General features: G+C 43.7%; 1 protein-coding gene across 3 annotated transcripts in view; it reads left to right on the top strand.

Moving 5' to 3' along the window:
• The window catches only part of LOC115095720 (putative neutral ceramidase C), a 149808-nt gene that overhangs the window by 124200 nt on the left and 5581 nt on the right, over window positions 1–20027 (top strand). For all 3 annotated transcript variants that reach the window (XM_029609793.1, XM_029609792.1, XM_029609791.1), the window contains exons 16-20: window positions 1386–1481; window positions 2327–2422; window positions 3330–3482; window positions 5759–5818; window positions 9053–9141. In XM_029609793.1, coding sequence (XP_029465653.1) covers window positions 1386–1481; window positions 2327–2422; window positions 3330–3482; window positions 5759–5818; window positions 9053–9141 — 494 coding nt within the window. The remainder of the gene's footprint in view (window positions 1–1385; window positions 1482–2326; window positions 2423–3329; window positions 3483–5758; window positions 5819–9052; window positions 9142–20027) is intronic.

Genomic DNA, 20027 nt, shown 5'->3' with positions numbered 1-20027 from the left:
GGCCTAGGAATAATGAATTACAATAATCCAATCTACTGAGCACCATTGCCTGTAAAACAGTCCTAAGCTCTTTTTTTGAAATACCTTTTTAAAACTGCCTCAGATACAATTTCTACGAGTACCTATGTATGTGCACAAGTTATTCCCTTCGAGGAGAAGGTTTAAGATTGCACGAGTGAATGTGTGTGCGTACTCGGCCAATTGCCGGAATATTTTCAAAGCGAACTTACATGCGTAAGACATCACTGATATTATCCAGGCTGTTTGAAGATTACCTTCCATCAGGCATGTAGAAAGCAGGCGCTAAATGCTGAGTGCCCGCTTTCCTAAAGCACGACCAACCACCACTCCTGGGCCCCCGACGTCATATTTAAACGACCCGCTGTGCTAAAAAAGGATACGCTAGGGAAAATTGTGCGTCTTTGACATCGGTCTTGACATCGGTGCCCAGCAGCTGACATGACCTAAGCTCTCTGTCCCCAAGGTCTGGCCCGATGGGCCAAGGGGTCTGCGTTGGACAATGATATATCCTTCTTGAAAATTGCAAGAATGTCACCACCTTTCTTCCCAAGGCGAGATTTTGATATGGAATATATAGGGGGGGGGGGGGGGGGGGGAATATCAGAGTCTATTGCCAAGTTTCAGAGACACATTGTATATCTAAGTTATTATCTCTGAGGCAATGAAATAAAACAACACTTTTCTGGTCAATTGAGTGGGCATTAATCAACATAAAAGATACGACTGAGCTAACCATAGGATAAATGTCCAGTCTTCTTGCTGGTGCCTCCCTGGCCCATTCACTCCTCTCCCATCCCATCCCATTCCTTTAAACAAAGGCACCAGCCATCTTGAGGATGGCATCAAAGTGACGTCGTCATGTTTTACATCAAGAAGCTCCCCTTAATATACATTTTATAGCAGAAAAAAATCTGAAATCATATTCAAAGTCTATGTTGTAGGGCTTCTAGTTCAATTGAACCCTGTCCTAACTGAACCAATTGCATAATGAGGTTCCATTTGCAGCTTACCTGGGAGTTTTCTTTCTTACTTTATTTCCCCTCCCATCTATCGGTAACCACAGCAACAAATCTCCAGCTGAGAGGTAAGAATTGCATGTACCTCGGGAACCCTGCAGAGCTGCATTTTTATGTCAGACAGTAGGTGACGGTGTTGCGTGATGGCTGCACGCCCTTGTAGCATTCCCAACTCTGGCTAGCCTGAGGAACAGTTCCCGGGTCCAGGAATCAAATATACAGCTTTCTTACAGCAGAGCTTGGCGCTGATGCTGGACCATCAGTCCAGTCATGGCAATGTTATTTCTAATTGTAATTTAAGGAATTTGATTTTATCCTGTATATCTATATATTATTTTTTATTTTTAGGAATTTGAATCTGAGGAAACTCCAGGAATGAATGTTGTTATTTCAGGCTTATGCAATGTTTATACACACTACATCACTACTTATGAAGAATATCAGGTAATGAAATGATTATTATCAAACAAATAAATAAATATTAGCATAGCAGTAGCGCCGCATTTCCACTGTGTGCTACTGCTCAGGAAACACAGCTTTAAAAATACCCATGGGAATCCTATCCCTGATGTATAATATAGGCATCATTAAGGAGACATTTTTTGTCTGGGTGATTGTGACATTCAAGAGAGAGAGAGATCTTTTTCTGTTTTGTGTTCCATCATATTCTTTCACAGGTGTAGTGGGAGATCTTCTGGCCCTCGTGATCTAAATGGTGTGCTGCGCTGCAAATATTTTTAGAAGAAGGAAATGGATAGTGGTGATAAATGGATAGTGCTGTGGTAATAGTGGTATAGTAGAGTCATGAGTATGGGGTCTTTGTCACAGATCCTTCAAATGCATGACCATATGTAGAACAGTTTAGGATCAATGATATAGTGGATCTTGAAGGCCAGACAAGCTCATCCCAAACCAGTTCTTGTCCTGAGCCTGTGCCAGCACTGTGGCAAAGTGGTGCAATGCACAGTCCTTAGACAAGTACTGCAGGCATTCCTCGAGGCTCAGCTGGGTATAAAAGGTGCAGTAAATAAATATAATTTCAGAATAGCATTGTTGATAACCAGGGCCTTAAATAATTGAGCATCAACCCTTCTTCTGGTACAAAGGGTAATACTAGATTTTATGGATGTATGGTGTGCCTGAATTCTCAGGCACTGGGCAAAAATGAGCAGGTGAATTCATGTCTGCACGATTCTTTCTGTAGCAAAGAGTATCAGAGTCAGATTGTATTGAATTAAGCAGCTAACAGGATCTAAAATTGTTGTTCACTTAATTTTTTTTTTTTGCAGGTTCAACGGTATGAGGGAGCTTCTACTATTTATGGACCACACACATTAGCTGCTTATATTCAGTTATTTAGAAACTTGTCCAGAGCTATTGCAAAGGTAATAAAAGCTTTAAAGTCCTGTACATTCTATGTACGTTCCATGGTCCACAGAGGGATGATGTCTTTAATTTCAGCAATAAAAGGTGAATTTTAAAAGCCCTACACAAGCCGAAGCCGGGAGATACATGCACATGTCGGGCTGGCGCGCAGTGCGCGTATTTAACAAAGCATGCGAGTACGTGCGGGTCTCCTGGTACACGCCTAAAAATGTTTCCAAAAAAGAGCCGGGCGTGGTCTGGGCGGGGCATGATTCCCGATTTTCTCAATGAATCCAGTACGTGTTTACGCGCACAGGCGCGTACCGGGGTTCCCCTACTGCGTAACTTCTGCTATGGATGGCGTGCAAGTCCTGAAACAAAAAAACCGAGGCTAGTCAGCAGGGGTTTTAACGGTGGGGGCTAACAGGGTCAAAGGGGAGGCTATTTAACTCGGGGGGGGGGGAGGGGTTAGGAAATCCTGGGTGAACTGGGAATGAACTGGGGGAAATGGCAATTACGGCTGCACACATATCTACTGAAATCCCCCCATTTACATGTGCGCCCGTCCATATAAAATCCCGTGCACATGTACACGCATCCAGCCTATTTTATACCATGGGTGCATGTATGCCCGTATGTTATAAAATGGCCACGTTCATTGGCGCAAGCCGGCATACTCGTGTTCACGTGCGCCCGCACGTCTGTTTGAAAGTTATCCTCTTTGAGTGCCTAGCACTTAGTACGTCACACGCTATCAAGCCTTGTTCACAGCTTTCATCGTATTGTTTACATTTTGTGGTATTATTTTTAGTTTGACAATTCATTTAACTCAAATATTAAGTGCAGTCATTTCCAATGTGTTGTCTGTTTGAATGTGGGTATATTATAATATATGTTCTATGATGACATAAAGCCCTTCTCTTCTAGGATACAGTTAAAGATTTGCCAAAAGGTCCAGAACCACCGTTTTTCAACCAAAGCCAATTGATAGTCCTTTTGCTAAAAAATCCAGTTGACAAAAGCCCAGAAAACATGACTTTTGGTGATGTCCTTCATAACGTACAACCATTGTATAGACTGGTAAGCATCCTCTCCCCTGCTTCTTACTCAGTCCCCCTTCCCAGTATCCTCTCACCTGCCTCTTATCCCATTCCCAATATCTTCTCTCCTACTGTTTAACTGCCCCTCTTTCCATAGCATCCTTGCCCCGCTCCCACTAGCATCAGCCTCTTGCCTCCTCACCTCCAGTGCTGATGCCTCCACAGCATCTGCTTGCCCCTCCCCCCATGTTTTCCCTGCCTCCCCAAGCAAAATACCTATTTAGTGGCAGAGCTGCTCCCTGTCTCTGTCAGCTCGGTGAGCAGTTTCAGAATTTGCGGGTTGGTGCTTCTTGTATTCTGATCTCACAAGATCAACACACAGGAGATGCCAGCCTGCAAGTTTTCAGTGTACACAGGGGCTGGCACAGGGTAGGGAGGAATGACAGTAAGAGGCGGTACAGGCTCCCTCTGCTTCTGGTGCCCTCCTACCCTCTCATCGAGGCTGAGTCTCAGTCTGCCAGCCTGAGGGGGGCGGCATGCATGGCCTCTTTTTAGAACCCTTCTTGGTCATGCAGGGAGCCAGGGAACCAGCAGCATCGACACTGTCTCCAGCCCCCATCGCACAGCATCCCAGGGACCACCTGCAAGCTGGCACTCTCGCTGTTGTCTGCTGACATAAAGAGGGCGATAACCAAAAGCATTTCTGCAGGTAAAACTGTTTTATCCGCAGAAATGGGCTCTTTGATTATTGCCCACCCTGTATGTGGGTAAAAGTGGGCAGACTCTGGGGCAGGGAAAGGGTGTGGTTGAACCTCCTTGTGTAGTTTTGTCCCCAGAAAATTAAATGCAGAGAAATCAGACACAAATCTCTGTGCATAATTTTTTTTTCCTTGGGCAATACTAAAAATAAAAAAACACCTACTAGCATGTTTTTACTTTGATTATTGGTGAAAACCCATGTGTAAAAGTACCCTCAGAGCTTGTAGCAAGATGTCCACTTTTGACTACTTACCCCCTAAATACTGTTGTTACGATGATACTGAATCATAAACATAGTTTGACTACTTTTGATCGGCAGTGTGCATTGTTAACAATCATGCAGTTACTGGTCTCCCTTCAGATCCCATGTAAAAGGCCATATCTTGAGAGAATGCCTTGCAGGCTATTTTCAACAGCTGGCAGAAAAGGAATGGAAGCGTAGACCACTGTAAAGCTTCAAATGTCTGTGGGCAACCCAAAGAAGGTTCATAGGAAGCTCTCTTGTTTTAGCAAAAGTCACCCTGGGATTTCTATGGAAGCCTGAGAGTTTTCAGTGGTCAATGTTGCATCTCACACTGAGCCCTAATGTAAAAAGGGGCACTCATGTACTCCCGATATAGCAAGGACGTTTGTGCTCATGAATTACACACATTGCTTAGCAACCTTGCCTGGAAATTCCATGCTAATGAAGGCATTAGCTATTACCTGTCAATGCAGAGAGGTGCACCGGTTTAACTCATGTTTTCTTAGTGCTGTAAATATTACTCCTGGTCAGAGGTGGAGTTATGGCAGAAGCAGGAGTTCTAGTGGCAGGACCTGTAATTTATTTATTTATTTATTTATTTTTAGTTTTTATAAACCGACGTTCCTGTATAAAATACATATCACACCGGTGTACAGTGAAATAAAAACTGTCGCCACGTGGGCGGCTTACATTATAACAAATAACAAATAACATTTTAAAATAACATTATAAATACATTTAACATTTTAACAGATTGGGATTTTATGCACAGAAAACCTAAGTAAAGCTTTCTGTGCTGAAAAACTTTTGTGTGGGCATGAATTATTTTCTGTGCAGAAAGCATTTTTGTGCACATATATCATATTTTATGTGCGGAAAACCGGACTTGTATGCATACGTGATGTTTTCCGCACATAAAATATGATTTCTGCCACAAGTCCTGTTTTTCTGGGTGCTGAGCCCTTTTCTCTGCACACATTTTCTGCTTTGTGTGCATGTAACCCCTAATGTATTAGCCTACCATTAGCTTATTGCATCAGGAGTTTAAAATGTAGCTTGTGTGTAAAGAATCTGGGAGCTGAATTTCCGCGCACATTTTTAACGCTCAGCTTGTCACATCGGCTCCACTGTGAGTCAGTCAGGATTCAGAGGAATTGTCAAACCAGCGAGTCAGGATTCAAAGGGAGCTATCTAAGGCTAATATTGTACTCTGAGAGTAAAGAAAAATTACAATTAGTTTTAGCAGTCATATTATATATACATATCCTGTTGACAATTATTAAAAAGAGCTGAAATATGTTTTTGTTTCGTAGGGAAATGTTGCCAAAATAACTTTTGTTAGTGCAAACCCCAGAAATTCTGTTGAGAAAATGGTAAGTCACATCCATGTGATGTCAGTTTTGCTTTCCACTCAAGTTCACAACATCTTTATCCATCCTTCTAGTTATGTAAAAATTATTCATTTGGGACTAAAGTTCAAAGGTCACAGCTGATCCTCCATAATCATAACATACACTTCAAATTTATAGGAGGTCCATTTTCAGCTGCTGTGTGGCTCGGCTAGCTAGCACATTTGGCATGGTCGGGCTGCTGAATATACTCAGCTATTTTAAAGTTAGCCCGTTATATCTATCTGGCAATAGGACAACCCTACGGCCCAATCAGAGTTAACTGCATAGGTTAAGCAGCTAACTCCGACTATCGGAAACACCTCCTGCCTGCCCCCCGGAACGTCCCCAACTTATGCGGCTAAATTATAGCTGCATAACTCATCATGTGGCTAGAATTTAGCAGCACATGGCTTTCAATATCGCTGGGTAGCCATTTAGATGGATAACCTTTCAGTTATCCATCTAAATGGCTTTTGAATATCGACCTCACGATCTTTAGCTTTTAATTGTGTTGTATTATTGCTAAATAAGTTGTGTTTCAGCCATAATAGAATTAAATAGTAGAATGTTCATGCTGATGTTGCCATTCATTTCTGGCTGACCCTGGCACTCCTTTGCCCTTCACAGGGTCAGCTGGTGCCACTTTGAAAAGTGGTGCTGGTGGAGCAGGAATGGGTAGAAATCGTTCCTGCCTCCGCTCTGCCACCACTAGACCCCCAGGGAGTAAAGGGTGAGTCTAGGGAGGGTCAGGGATTGAGGAGGAAGAGCATCCATTTTCTTAAAATGGGTGGAGCTTGGCAACTGAGATAGGGTGTGTATGATTTTTTTTCCCTTTATTTATGGTCCAAGTGAGAGTGTGGGGAGGGAATCATGCCCTTCCCCACTAGACCCACTAGGGATTTCTGGATAGGGTGTGAGAGGCTTTAACTAGGTCTGCTGGCTCCTTTAAATTTCTGCCTTGGAAGCATCATCTTGAGCAGTAACCTGGTGATGCTCCCATGAGAAAGTTAACTGTACCTCTGGAGTGATAGTTAACTTTCTGAGAATAATGGGGCTCCCAAGGTTTACCGCAAGCCACGTTGTTCTTTTTCTATAATAATGAGCTCATCTGTATGCAGTTGCATGCAACATAACTAATTATTTTAAACTTGCATTGGTTCTGATTTTTTGTGTGTTATTGGCAAAAATGTGTGTTACTGTTACGTGGTCCATAACGCGCATTATTACAGCAACTCAGCTTAGTAAATGGACCCCATAAAGAGCTATGTAAATGACTAATGCTGTCTGAAAAGGCAATAACCAATCTAAACAAAAAACTAGAAAGTTTCATGTTCATGTTATCATGAATTTTGTTTCAGTGATGAGCAGCCCCATTTAGAACTTTATTCACCTAAACAGATAAGCTGTGAGGATGGCCTATAGGCATAGCCACTTCTTTCCTGTGGCAGTTCAGGGATAGACTCTGTGTGAAGAGTTTGAAATTCTTGGGCAAATTTTGGGGCCTGTTTACTAATAGTTTTCTTCCATTTTATGTCTATGGGAAAAAATGCTTAGGAGGTAATTTTTCAAAAGGATTTACATGCATAAAACTGGGTTTTATGCATGTAAATGGTCTTCTGAAAATTGCTACTTTTATGTGCTTAACTCCTTTGAAAATTCACTCCATGGGTTGAATTGTCACAAGGTTTTATGTGCATAAATGCACTTTTGAAAATTGTTATAATATATGCTACTTATGCATAACTCCTTTGAAAATTACCTCCATAGCAAATAGGGCCAAAGTTTGTAAAAGTGTGAGGGATTTCTTTAGTACATTAGCATAAATATACATATTAAATAAAGCAAATTTGAATTTACATGACAAGAATAATATTTTCCAACTATTCTTGTGAGTCAATTTATTTTGTTTTATGGTGATTTTTTTGGGGGGGAGAAGATATCTACGGTATTGGTAAGGGGATGTAGAAAGAGAATGGGGAATGGTACATGGAGTTGGGAAAGATAGTAGGGGGGGAGAGGAGAGAAAGAAGGAGGATTGGGATTAGGGGAAAGATGGAGAAGGGGAATTGTGACTTGGGATGAGGGTAGGGGGATCAAGAATGGGGGATGAGAGAGAGAGAGTATGTCAAGGACTGGGGAAGAATTAGAGATTTGGGGGAGATTGGCAAAAGAGAGGCAACTTTGGGAAAGAGGAGAAGAAAAGAATGGGAAAGCAAGAGAGAGAGGGGACCTCAGCGAGGGGGAAAGGACGTGGATCTTGGAGGAGGAGAGGATTAAAAGGGGTTGGGGGATGAGAGCAAGGCAAAGGGAAATAAAGAAAGGAGGAAAGAGAATGGAGATTGGAAGGAGGGAGGATCATGGATCTTCCTTCTCCCAGATCTCCCTCTTTCTGGCCTGCTATGACAGACCTTCTCGCCACAACCCCCTGTCCCCTCTTGTGGATCTCCTCTATGCCGCCACTTCTCCAGATCTCCTTTCCCTCCAACCCCTGTGATCTCCTGAAACTCTCTCAAAATGGATCTCCTCGTCACCCTCATTTCCCATTGCAGAGTTTCTCTCCACTCATCCCTCATGGATCTCATTAAACTTCCCCATTCTTCTTCATGCTTCCTGAGCGAATCTCTTCTTCCTGGAATCCCTTCTTCCCCTCTTCTCCAATCTGCAACCTACGGATCTTCCTTCTAACTCATCAAACCCCACATGAAACCAGTAAGCGGCGAGGCCTGCAAACGCATGTCAACTGGTAAAGTACTCATGATTATTGCATGTTGTTATCTCAGTAACTGCCACTGTCAAACCAGAAACTGATCTAAAACCTCTCCGCATGGGGGGAAGGGGAGTCAGTGGCAATAAAGAAAGAAGATCCCCATTTGTCACAGTATGAATCAAGTGCAATATACAAAAATTGTCACACTGATATTAACTGAATCAGTGACTGCTGAATTCTGGGTAAAGAATATCTTTATTCATTACATATGCTTATATTTTGAAATATTACATATTTCAGACCTTAAAATCTTTTGATACAGTAGATCAACAATAAATTAGGTTGCTGATACAAACAGCAGAATTTGTTGGCAAATTTATCATATGAGCTTGTATATCAACAAATAAACATAAATAAAGGTACTCATTTTACATAATTTCCCTTCCAATAATATATACATTAGCAAGGATCATGTGTGTTTTATGTCAGCTATCTTAATTACATTCCAGGATGAGCACACCTTCCTTACAGTGGAGAAATTTGAGAATGTTTCTGGAACATGGAAAGTAGTTCACAAGGATGCCTCGTGGGAGACCAGGTAAGAAGCTCTACAGAAAATGTATATATTTAATAAAGTTAACATACGATAAGAGTCCATTTTGGAAATACATTTTCTTACACTGTTTGACAATGCACATTCTTTACTGCCTGTCATCATTGTAGCTTCTATATTCTGAATTATATTGACTATGGTAACCAGTCATTGTGGCAAAAAAGCTTTTTATAGTTTGAACATAATATATTTTGAATTAGGCTTGCTGTAACAAAAGTACTCAAATCCACAGTTCATAACTGCAATAAATAATATTTTGTAGTCATATCTGATATTTTCCTTTATATATAACCAATTAAACATATTGGGAGTAATTTTCAAAGACTAACGTGACATGGAAAATCAGCATATAGGCTCCTAATGTACTGATGTGGACCCTTGGTCTGGAGGGTACTCACAACGGAACAGTCCTGATGAACTCCCCTCTGGGAGGTGGAGTGAGCAAAGTCCAGGCAACGGTCACGGCAGGCGGCAAGCAAAGCAAGTCTGAGTCCAGGCAGGTTCAAGGCAGGCGGCAGGCAAGCAGAGTCGGAGTCCAGGCAGGGTCAAGGCAGGCGGCAGGCAAGCAGAGTCGGAGTCCAGGCAGGGTCAAGGCAGGCGGCAGGCAAGCAGAGAGTACACACCCAGGCAACCACAACGAACCTTAATCACAAGGCATCTGTTAATTCCCAGGTTGAGGTTTAAATCTCCCTGGGTGCTGACGTCAATTTCCGGGGCCGGCCTGGTCTTCGCGCTGCGGCCCCTTTAAGAGGTGGGGCCTGCCGCGCTCTTGCCGACGCTGCATGAGGGAACGCCGGGGGAATCGTGCCGCGGCCCGCGCGCTGTTCGCCGCCTCGGGAGGGGGTTCCGCTCCGGTGCCCGGGTGAAGGTAAGGATCCGGCCAGGAATCGCAGCAGTACCCCCCTTCTTACGCCCCCTTCTGGAAAGACCGGGTTTCCCAGGATGGGTTAGATGAAAGTGCTGGAGTAAAGCTTTATCCAAGATGTTCACTGATGGCTCCCACGAGTTCTCCTCCGGACCAAATCCTTCCCATGCAATCAGATATTCCCACCTCCTGTGGTTACGACGGACATCCAGGATCTCGCGTACCTGATAAATTGGATCATCCTCAGATGCAACAGTCGGTGAGCGAGGTGGATCAGCATAGAACTGAGAGAGAAGCACTGGTTTCAGCAATGAGACATGGAAGGAATTATGGATTCGAAGACTGGCTGGAAGTCGCAGGCGATAGGTTACCGGTCCCAGGCGTTTACTAATGAAGAAAGGACCAATATACTTGGGAGCGAGTCTCATGGATGGAACCCGGAGACGTATGTGGCGTGTACTGAGCCAAACTCGATCTCCCGTGTTAAACAGTGGAGAAGGTCGATGATGTTTGTCTGCCATCCGCTTGGTAGTCTCAGCCGCACGTAGAAGTTTGGCATTGGTGACTTCCCATAGTTCATGCAGCTGCAGTGCAGAAAGATGAGCTGCCAGAGAGGTGACAGAGAGGAATAGAGGAAGAGGAGGTTGTGGCAGCTTGCCATAGACAATTTGGAATGGGGAGTTCCCCGTAGCAGAGTGATTGTGGAAATTATGCGAAAATTCGGCCCAGGGCAACAGTGTAGACCAATCATCTTGGCGGTCATTCACAAAAAGGTGAAGAAACAACTTCAATCCTCTGTTGATCTGTTCCGCCTGCCCATTCCCTTGAGGGTGAAAGGCCGTGGTAAAGTCCAACTGCACACCAGATATTCATAGTGACCGTCATGTGTGTTAAATGCGGTCTTCCATTCATCTCCCGGATTTATTCGAACCAGGTTGTATGCGCCACGCAAGTCCAATTTAGAAAATACTTTGGCTCCGTGCAGACGGTCTAAAGTTCCAGAATCAGTGGGAGAGGATAACGATCCTTGCGAGTTATTGCATTGAGTCCTCTGTAGTCAATGCACGGTCTCAAAGACCCATCTTTCTTTGGAACAAAAAAGAACCCGCCCTGTCCGGGGACGAAGATGGACTAATAAACCCCCGTTCAAGATTCTCTTTGATATATTGAGACATGGCAAGCGATTCTGGGCCAGATTGCGGATAGACCTTCCCTCTAGGTGGACTGGTATTAGGGAAAAAATTTATAGCACAGTCAAACGGACGGTGTTCCGGGAGAATCTCTGCCCTTTCTTTGGAGAAGACATCTGCAAAATGTGCATATTGAGGAGGCAGTTGGAGTTTGGTGGTGGCTAATTGAACCTTGGGTTGTGGTCTCTGGTCCAAACAAGATGTGAAACAGTCGGACGCCCAGGCTGTAATTTGAAGAGTCCTCCAGTCGATGATGGGCGTGTGTTTTTGCAGCCAGGGGAGGCCCAGTATAACTGGGTGAACCGCTTTTTCCAAAATAAAGAAGGATATCTCCTCTTTATGAAGAATCCCCGTATGGAGGATTATCGGGGCGGTACAGGCAGTGATTTGACCTAGAAGATTCTCCCCCTGGATCGAAGAAATGTATAAGGGTGATTTGCAATGAAGTACTGGTAATTGTAGCTGATGGACCAGTTCAGCTATGATGAAATTTCCCCCTGATCCCGAATCGATAAGAGCCAATGTCATGAGGGATCCTTGGTGGTAATGTAGCGTGACTGGAACAGTACAGTGAGGAGCGAGATTGCTCCCTAGGGTCAGCCCCTCAATGACGCCTAGGTCTGATAGTTTCCCAGACGTTCAGGACAATGGGCCAGAAGATGTCCCTTGTTTCCACAGTAAAGACAAATCCCCAGCCTTCGTCGATGCTGCTTCTCTTCGGTAGTCAAGTGGCTTCTCCCCAACTGCATGGGTTCCTCTCTGCCTTCTGAAGATGTCTCAGATGTAGTTGGGTTGACCATGGAGCAGGAGAAGGTAGGGGCTAACGGAACCATGCGTCGGGCTGGTCTAGATTCTTTAGCAATCTGTTGTAATCGTCAATCAATGCGGCCTGCCATCAATCAATGCCTCCAAGTCGTCTGGTATCTCATGTGCTGCTAACTCATCTTTAATGCGGGGAGACAACCCCTCCAGGAAGATACCTCTTAGACAATCTGTATGCCATCCAACTCGGACGCCAAGGTACGAAATTCCACTGCAAAATTGGCCAAGGTGCGGGTGCCTTGGTGAAGTTTGAGGAGTTCAGAGGAGGCGGTGGATAGACGAATACTCATCGAATACTTGGCGAAAGATCTGAACAAACCGAGGCAAGTCATTTAAGATGGCGTCTCCGCGTTCCCAGATCAGGGAGGCCCAAGCCAGCACCTTCCCATCTAATAAGGAGATGATGAACGAGGTCTTCACACGATCCATAGGGAATTGTTGTTCCTGCAAAGAGAACCTGATGAAGCAGTGGTTCAGAAATCCCTGACATTGTTTAGCCTGTCCGGCGAATCATTGTGGAGCAGGCATGTGTTTCACGGAAGTTGAAGGATTAGGACTTGCTGGAGGAGGGGCGGCAGCTTCTGCTCCTTGCATCGAGTCAAGCCAGCTTACCAACCATTTGACGGTGGCCGTCAGAGTCTCTAGGCACTGCTGTTGCTGCTGCTGTTGTTGCCGCTGTTGCATGAGTTGTTGAGCCAGGCCCGGAATAGCCTGGAGACCAGTCAAATCTACCGGGTCCATGGCCTTGTGATTCTGTACTGATGTGGACCCTTGGTCCGGAGGGTACTCACCACGGAACAGTCCTGATGAACTCCCCTCCGGGAGGTGGAGTGAGCAAAGTCCAGGCAATTGTCATGGCAGGCGGCAAGCAAAGTAAGTCGGAGTCCAGGCAGGTTCAAGGCAGGCGGCAGGCAAGCAGAGTCGGAGTCCAGGCAGGGTGAAGGCAGGCAGCAGGCAAGCAGAGTCTGAGTCCAGGCAGGGTGAAGGCAGGCGGCAGGCAACCAGAGTCAGAGTCCAGGCAGGGTCAAGGCAGGCGGCAGGCAAGCAGAGGGTACACACCCAGGCAACCACAACGAACCTTAATCACAAGGCATCTGTTAATTCCTAGGGAGAGGTTTAAATCTCTCTGGGTGCTGACGTCAATTTCCGGGGCTGGCCTGGTCTTCGCGCCGCGGCCCCTTTAAGAGGCGGGGCCTGCCACGCTCTTGCCGACGCTACATGAGGGAACGCCGGGGGAATTGTGCCACGGCCCGCGTGCTGTTCACCACCTCGGGAGGGGTCCCGCTCCGGTGCCCGGGTGAAGGTTGGGATCCTGGCCGGGGAATCGTAACACCTAAGTAGCCTCTGTGCATGGTAAGCTAATTTTTAAGAAGGTTGGGGATATGCACATACTGCTGCTCCCATGCAGAAAAGTAAGCATGCACAAAGTGAGCACTCCGGGGCAGAGTTTGCAAGTATGTGCTCATTTACATATTTTATAAATGGAGTGCATGCATGTCATCATACATGCACACACACTTTAACCCCTGCTAATCAAGTCACGGAAATTCAGTCAGAATTCTCTTTGGTCTGCAGTTTTTGGATTGGGAATGTGGAGGTTTGGGTCAACTGGTAGAGGCCATGGTAACTCCAAAAGAACTGTACAGGAAGGCGATTCAGGAACCCAGAATGAAAAAGTTTCAGAGTTCTATGTTCCTACTAGAAGATTCAAGTCCATTGTGGCCTGTTGCGCCCCTCCTTGGTTCAGGGGCTGATCATCAATTGAACAATGGAGACCAATACAGGATTGGGTTGGATAGGAATTCCATGCTGGCGGACAAAATCCACACTACTGAAATTGTCCACTGCCCCAGGATCGACAAGGGCAAAGGTCTTCACTGATCTCGATGGCCAATGCAAGGATACTGAGGCTGAGAGACTCTGGACCATATGATTGAGGGGCATCTCAACAAGGTTCAAAGGAATGTGCTCCTGTGAGGCCAGTGATGGACATTGATCAGACCTGGGTTTACGTGGACAATTTCAGACTAAACGTCTGGAGTCAGCACAAGAGAGACAAAGCCCCAGCCACCTCCTGTGATCTTTCTCCTTTTTTGGAAAGGTGAGTGCGAATATAGCCCAGTTTCATTGGCTCCTCGGTTGGTGGAATAGGATTGGCCTTTGTAACTGATAGAGATGTGTGAAGCCCGAACCTTTTGGTTCGTGCTTTGTTTTCGGCCCACCGCAGGAAATTTTGTATTTCCCGTGGTTCGGGCCTTTTAAATTTGGGAGGACTTGAATTTCGGATTAGTGCGCACTAACAGGGTGCACAAACCCTGGTAAGTGTGCGCTAACACTTTTTATGTTAGCGCGCACTAAACCCGGAAACAAATTTTTCCTGAAATTTTGGGAAAAACTCGTTTGGGTTTTGGGCTCCCCGAACCAGGACAAATTAGGCAATTTCGTTGAAATTGTCTAATTTATCCTAGATGAATGCACATCCCTAGTAACTGAGATGGGTATCCGACTCATGGCAGAGGATTGGTATTCTAATTGTCATTCACAAATATAGGTGTCCAGATGTAGACACATGAGGATCAGGGAATTCAGCTCTGAAGGCAGGTCCCGGCAAGTCAGCTCATCCTTGATCTGGTCTGCCAAACCATTCCAGAAAGCCCCAACAAGGGCCTCATTATTCCTCCTGCAATCACACAGAACTCCACAACAAACTGCCTGATAGTATGAGTCCCTTACTTCACGTGGAGATGGGAGGTCGAAGCTGAAATAAAAAATACATTTACATGCAGTAACAAAGGCATCACAATCTGAAATCAAGAGGCCCCATTTTTTCCAGAGTGGGGAGGCCCAGGCCAGAACCTCCCCAGTTAGGACTGATGAGAAAGCCTCAGTATACATACAAGTCTTATATAGGTAATAAGATAGCTGTCCGGGACAATGAGGAGCACAGAGCTGGTAGAATGGAACAGATCGTCCAAGAAACCCACAGCGTCACCTGCAAGCCAGAGGAGCACTTGGCAATGGATCCTTACATCTAGACAATCTCATCATGTTTAACTTTTTTTGAGTTAAACATTCTTTTGAGGAAGGACAGAACATTTTATTATTACCTTGTATTTATTTTATTATTTTGGCATAAGAGATCATGATCCATTATAACTGATTTTTATTTTAATTGCAGTTACTTTTTGCTACAATCATACTCTTGAGTTTTATTTTGTCTTTAGAATGTAAAAACAGATTTTTAGGTATTCTTGTACAAAGTAAAACAAGAAAGCTTATATAGAGATCATGTTCATCTGTGTGTGAACAGACTGCCAAACAGAATGAACTATTTTACAATTTATACTTGAGTATTTAGAACAGAGCTTTCCAAACTTTTCATGTTGGTGACACACGTTTTAGACAAACATAATTCATGACACAGTAATTCAGTCTACTAGCAAACCAGAGGTTAAAGGTTAAATGAACGAAATGTATTTCAACAATTTATATATGTTTCCTTAAACATATACATAATAAAATGTTTCACGACACAACCTATCTTGTGAAAACCTTTCATTTATATTAAATATATATAATATTCCAAGATTAATGTTATTGTTATAATTTATGAGTAACAGCAGCACTCATCCAATCTTCAGCAGCACTCATCCAATCTCCAGCAGCACTCATTCAGCCTCCAGCAGCACTCATTCAGTCTCCAGCAGCACTCATTCAGCCTCCAGCAGCACTCATCCAGTCTCCAGCAGCACTCATCCAGTCTCCAGCAGTACTCATTCAGCCTCCAGCAGCACTCATCCAATCTCCAGCAGCACACCCAATCTCCAGCAGCACTCATCCTATCACCAGCAGCACATCCAATCTCCAGCAGCACTCATTCAGCCTCCATCAGCACATCCAATCTCCAGCAGCACTCATCCAATCTCCAGCAGCACTCATTCAGCCTCCAGCAGCACGCATTCAGCCTCCAGCAGCACTCATCCCGCACCGATCCAACCTTTTCCAACTATGCACTACCGCCCACGCAACTACAAATCACTCATCCCAATCATGATCTCCCCCACTACACAATTCTTAGGTCTCACTCTATTCACCATCATCCTTTTCAACGCGCAATCGCTCACCAACAAAACTCTGATACTCAACGACATACTGCAGGACACAACCCCAGACTTTTGCGCCATAACAGAAATATGGCTCAAATCCACCGATATAACCCTCATTAACCAACTACCAACACAGACTTACGATTTCTTCTCCATCCCTAGACAAAAAAAAAGAGGAGGGGGTATCTTCTTAGCTGCAAAAAAATCTTTAAGGTTCACACACCACCACATCAGTACAGCTACCAAACTAGAACTAGGATTGTTCAAATCAGAACATCTCCAAATCCTTCTAGTCTATGCCCCTCCAGGATTACTAGAGTCAGATGCCTCACCTATTATCGAAACCATAACTCTACATCTCAATCTTGACTCCCCTGCTATAATCCTGGGCGACTTCAACTTACATGTTGACAAAGTCCCCCTTTCAACAAACTGTGAAGCTTTCCTCACCGCAATGTCAGCGATGGGTTTCAAACAACAAATCAACAAACCCACCCACAAAGCAGGCCACACGCTCGATCTCTTCTTTACAAACTCTGGTATTTCCCTTACAAAACAACCAAATTGCAAAAAAGTCCCATGGTCTGACCATTCGCTAATCTCCACCAGCTTTTCTTTACCAAGATCAGACTCCAATCTTAACTCAAGACCCTCTTTCCTATACAGAAAACCTTGCACCTCGGAACACCTCAGCAACCTCCTAACCTCAGATCTACCACTCATCGATGTCTCTACGCCCAACTCTGCCCTTCAATCCTGGTCCAAAATAACAAAATCTATAGCAAACACTCTCTGCCCACTGACAACCAAAATAAGGTCGTCTAATGCATCCAAAAGACAACCCTGGTTTAATGATGAACTGCGAAAGCTCAAACAACTACTTCGGCAGAAAGAAAGAAAATGGCGCAAAGCCCCTTCACCGGCCTCACTATCTGACTACAAACGCTCACTCCATCTATACAAAAGTAGCACGCTGAAAACCAAAAGAGACTATTATGCCAGGAAGGTTCATCATCTCATCTTTGACTCAAAAGCTTTATTCGCCTTCGTTTCCAGCCTCACTAAACCTGTCATTCCAGATATCCCACCCGAGTTAGCCCAGACTAAGGCAGATGAACTGGCTCTTCATTTCAACAAAAAAATATCTGATCTCCTTAATCAGCTGATTACAAACACTACTGCTCCAGACAACTCATATCTCCCCCAAAACAAAGACATACAGCTAAACGCCTTCGAACCCATTACAATCACAGAGATACATTCGGTGTTAAAGAGAATGAAACCGTCATCACACCCATTTGATCAAATCCCTTCTAAAATGCTTCTTCTCATCCCTGACACTATAGCAAAAACCCTGGCAGAAATCATAAACTGCTCCCTATCACACGGTATCTACCCAGATGACCTAAAAACTGCCTCAATCAAGCCTCTGCTAAAAAAACCAAATCTAAACGCATGTGATCCCAACAACTTCCGCCCTATTTCCAACCTCCCATTCATAGCTAAAATCATGGAAAAATTGGTAAACACCCAACTATCCAACTACCTAGAGGACCACAGTATTCTGTCCCCAAACCAATATGGTTTTCGCAAAGCCGCAAGCACCGAAACACTACTACTCTCTCTCACGGACTACCTCATTTCTGGAATTGATAAAGGCCAAACATTTTTACTAATCCTCCTAGACTTCTCGGCGGCCTTCGACACCGTCAATCACGCCCTCCTTCTAAAACAACTGGCAAACATTGGATTGACAGGTGCTACACTAAACTGGTTCAAAACATTCCTAGAAAACAGAGGATATAGAGTCAAAATCCACAATAAAGAATCCCAATACCACCCTTCTAACAGAGGAGTGCCGCAAGGTTCATCACTTTCACCCACGCTCTTTAATGTCTACCTGTTACCACTATGTCAACTTCTTACAAAATTAAGCCTGAAACACTTCCTGTTCGCAGACGATGTACAGATCGTGATTCCCATAAAAGAAACAATCTTAAAAACAATGGAATTCTGGGACAGTTGCTTATTAGAAATTAAACTTCTCCTCACCAGCCTAAACCTCGTACTCAATGCTTCGAAAACGGAATTCCTGCTCATATCACCGGAAAACAATAACTCACTTCCAAAACCACCCACACTCCTTCAAACAACCCACGTAAGAGATCTAGGAGCTATCTTAGACAATCGTCTCAACCTCAAAACATTCATTAACCAAACCACCAAAGATTGCTTCTACAAATTACATATTCTGAAAAGAATTAAACCACTTTTCCACGCTCAAGACTTTAGAACAATCTTGCAAGCAATAATCTTTTCTAAACTAGATTATTGCAACTCATTACTACTAGGCCTCCCAGCTTCTTATACCAAACCCCTTCAAATGGTTCAGAACTCTGCAGCCAGAGTGCTTACAAATTCCAGGAAAATTGACCACATCTCCCCCATCCTCAAAAACCTCCATTGGTTACCTATCCACTATAGAATCATGTACAAATCCATCAACATCATATACAAGACCATTAACCAACACACACAACTCGATCTACAAATACCACTTAAAAAATACACTTCCGCCAGACCCATCAGGGAATACTACAAAGAGTCACTCCAAATTCCAAATGCCAAAACCTTCCAACATAAATCCTTGAGTCTCAGAGCCTTCTCTTCAGCAGGTCCATCTCTTTGGAACTCTATCCCACCGGATTTGAGACAGGAACCATGCTCTCTAACATTTAGAAAAAGACTAAAAACTTGGCTTTTCAAAAAAGCATTTCCAAGCCTTGAATAAAACCTCCACTCTTCAACACAAACTCGCATGCAATAACTGGATCTAAATAAGAATCCAACTACCATAAACTTACGCACATCATTACCTGCGGAGTTTTATCATATTATTATCATTCACTACTGTGTCATATTTATTCTCTTGGTTACTTATTTTACCGTTTCATATTTATGTACTGTCCCATTTATTCACATAGGCTTATTTATTCACTCCGCTATACTACTACACTAATTGGCTGAAATGTAAATATTGCATTGTTCAATCTCTCCCCTCTTCCAGCTCCAAGTTAATTTTCCCTGTTTTATTGTTTTATTGTAACTTTCTCACCCTTCAATTGATTCTCTGTATTTAAAGTTCACAGTTCTATTGGGAATATTGTTATCACGTTACCTTATGCTTTTCACACATTGTTAATTGTAAACCGGGTTGATGTGATGCCAGTCATGAAACTCGGTATAACAAAAACAATAAATAAATAAATAAATAAATAAATAAATAAATAAAATAATAAAATTAAGTTATTGTGTTATTCAATTTACCTCTTTAATGAGATATATGAGCTTGATGGGATGAACACAGCTTTTGAATATTTGGTGTTAATAAGAAAGTCCAAAGGGTCTTCTGCGTAATTTTAAAAAGCTGGCCAGTTTCACACTATAAAATTATTTGATAGCCTCATTCACTAATTCTATATGGCTATGAGAGTGAAGTCTGGAATTTATAGGAAGGGACAGAATGTCAATATAAATCCTGCACCTCCAGTTCTGTAATTCTGTGCATCCACTGAAATTCCCCCAAACAATGGAGCTTGGATGTTTCCCTTACAGCTCATCATACTAAAAAATATTTGCAAATTCTGGTGTCACCTCACAGAAACAGCAGCACAAACACCTTCCACTGCCAGGCACATTGTGAACTAACACAAAACCCCACAAAAAAGACACTCAAAATCTACACTGCAATCCCATCGTAACATAACAGTAATAACACCAAGGACTCAAACAACAATAACCCTACCTGTGAAAAAGCAAGGGTAAATATTACACTGGGTCCTAGAATACCAATATACCACCTACTGAGGAAACAAAACAAAACAGATT

This window comes from Rhinatrema bivittatum, chromosome 7, assembly GCF_901001135.1.
Source record: "Rhinatrema bivittatum chromosome 7, aRhiBiv1.1, whole genome shotgun sequence".
Lineage (NCBI taxonomy): Eukaryota > Metazoa > Chordata > Amphibia > Gymnophiona > Rhinatrematidae > Rhinatrema > Rhinatrema bivittatum.
Note: the sequence above shows the minus strand (reverse complement) of the source record. Positions and strands in the feature narration are given on the sequence as shown.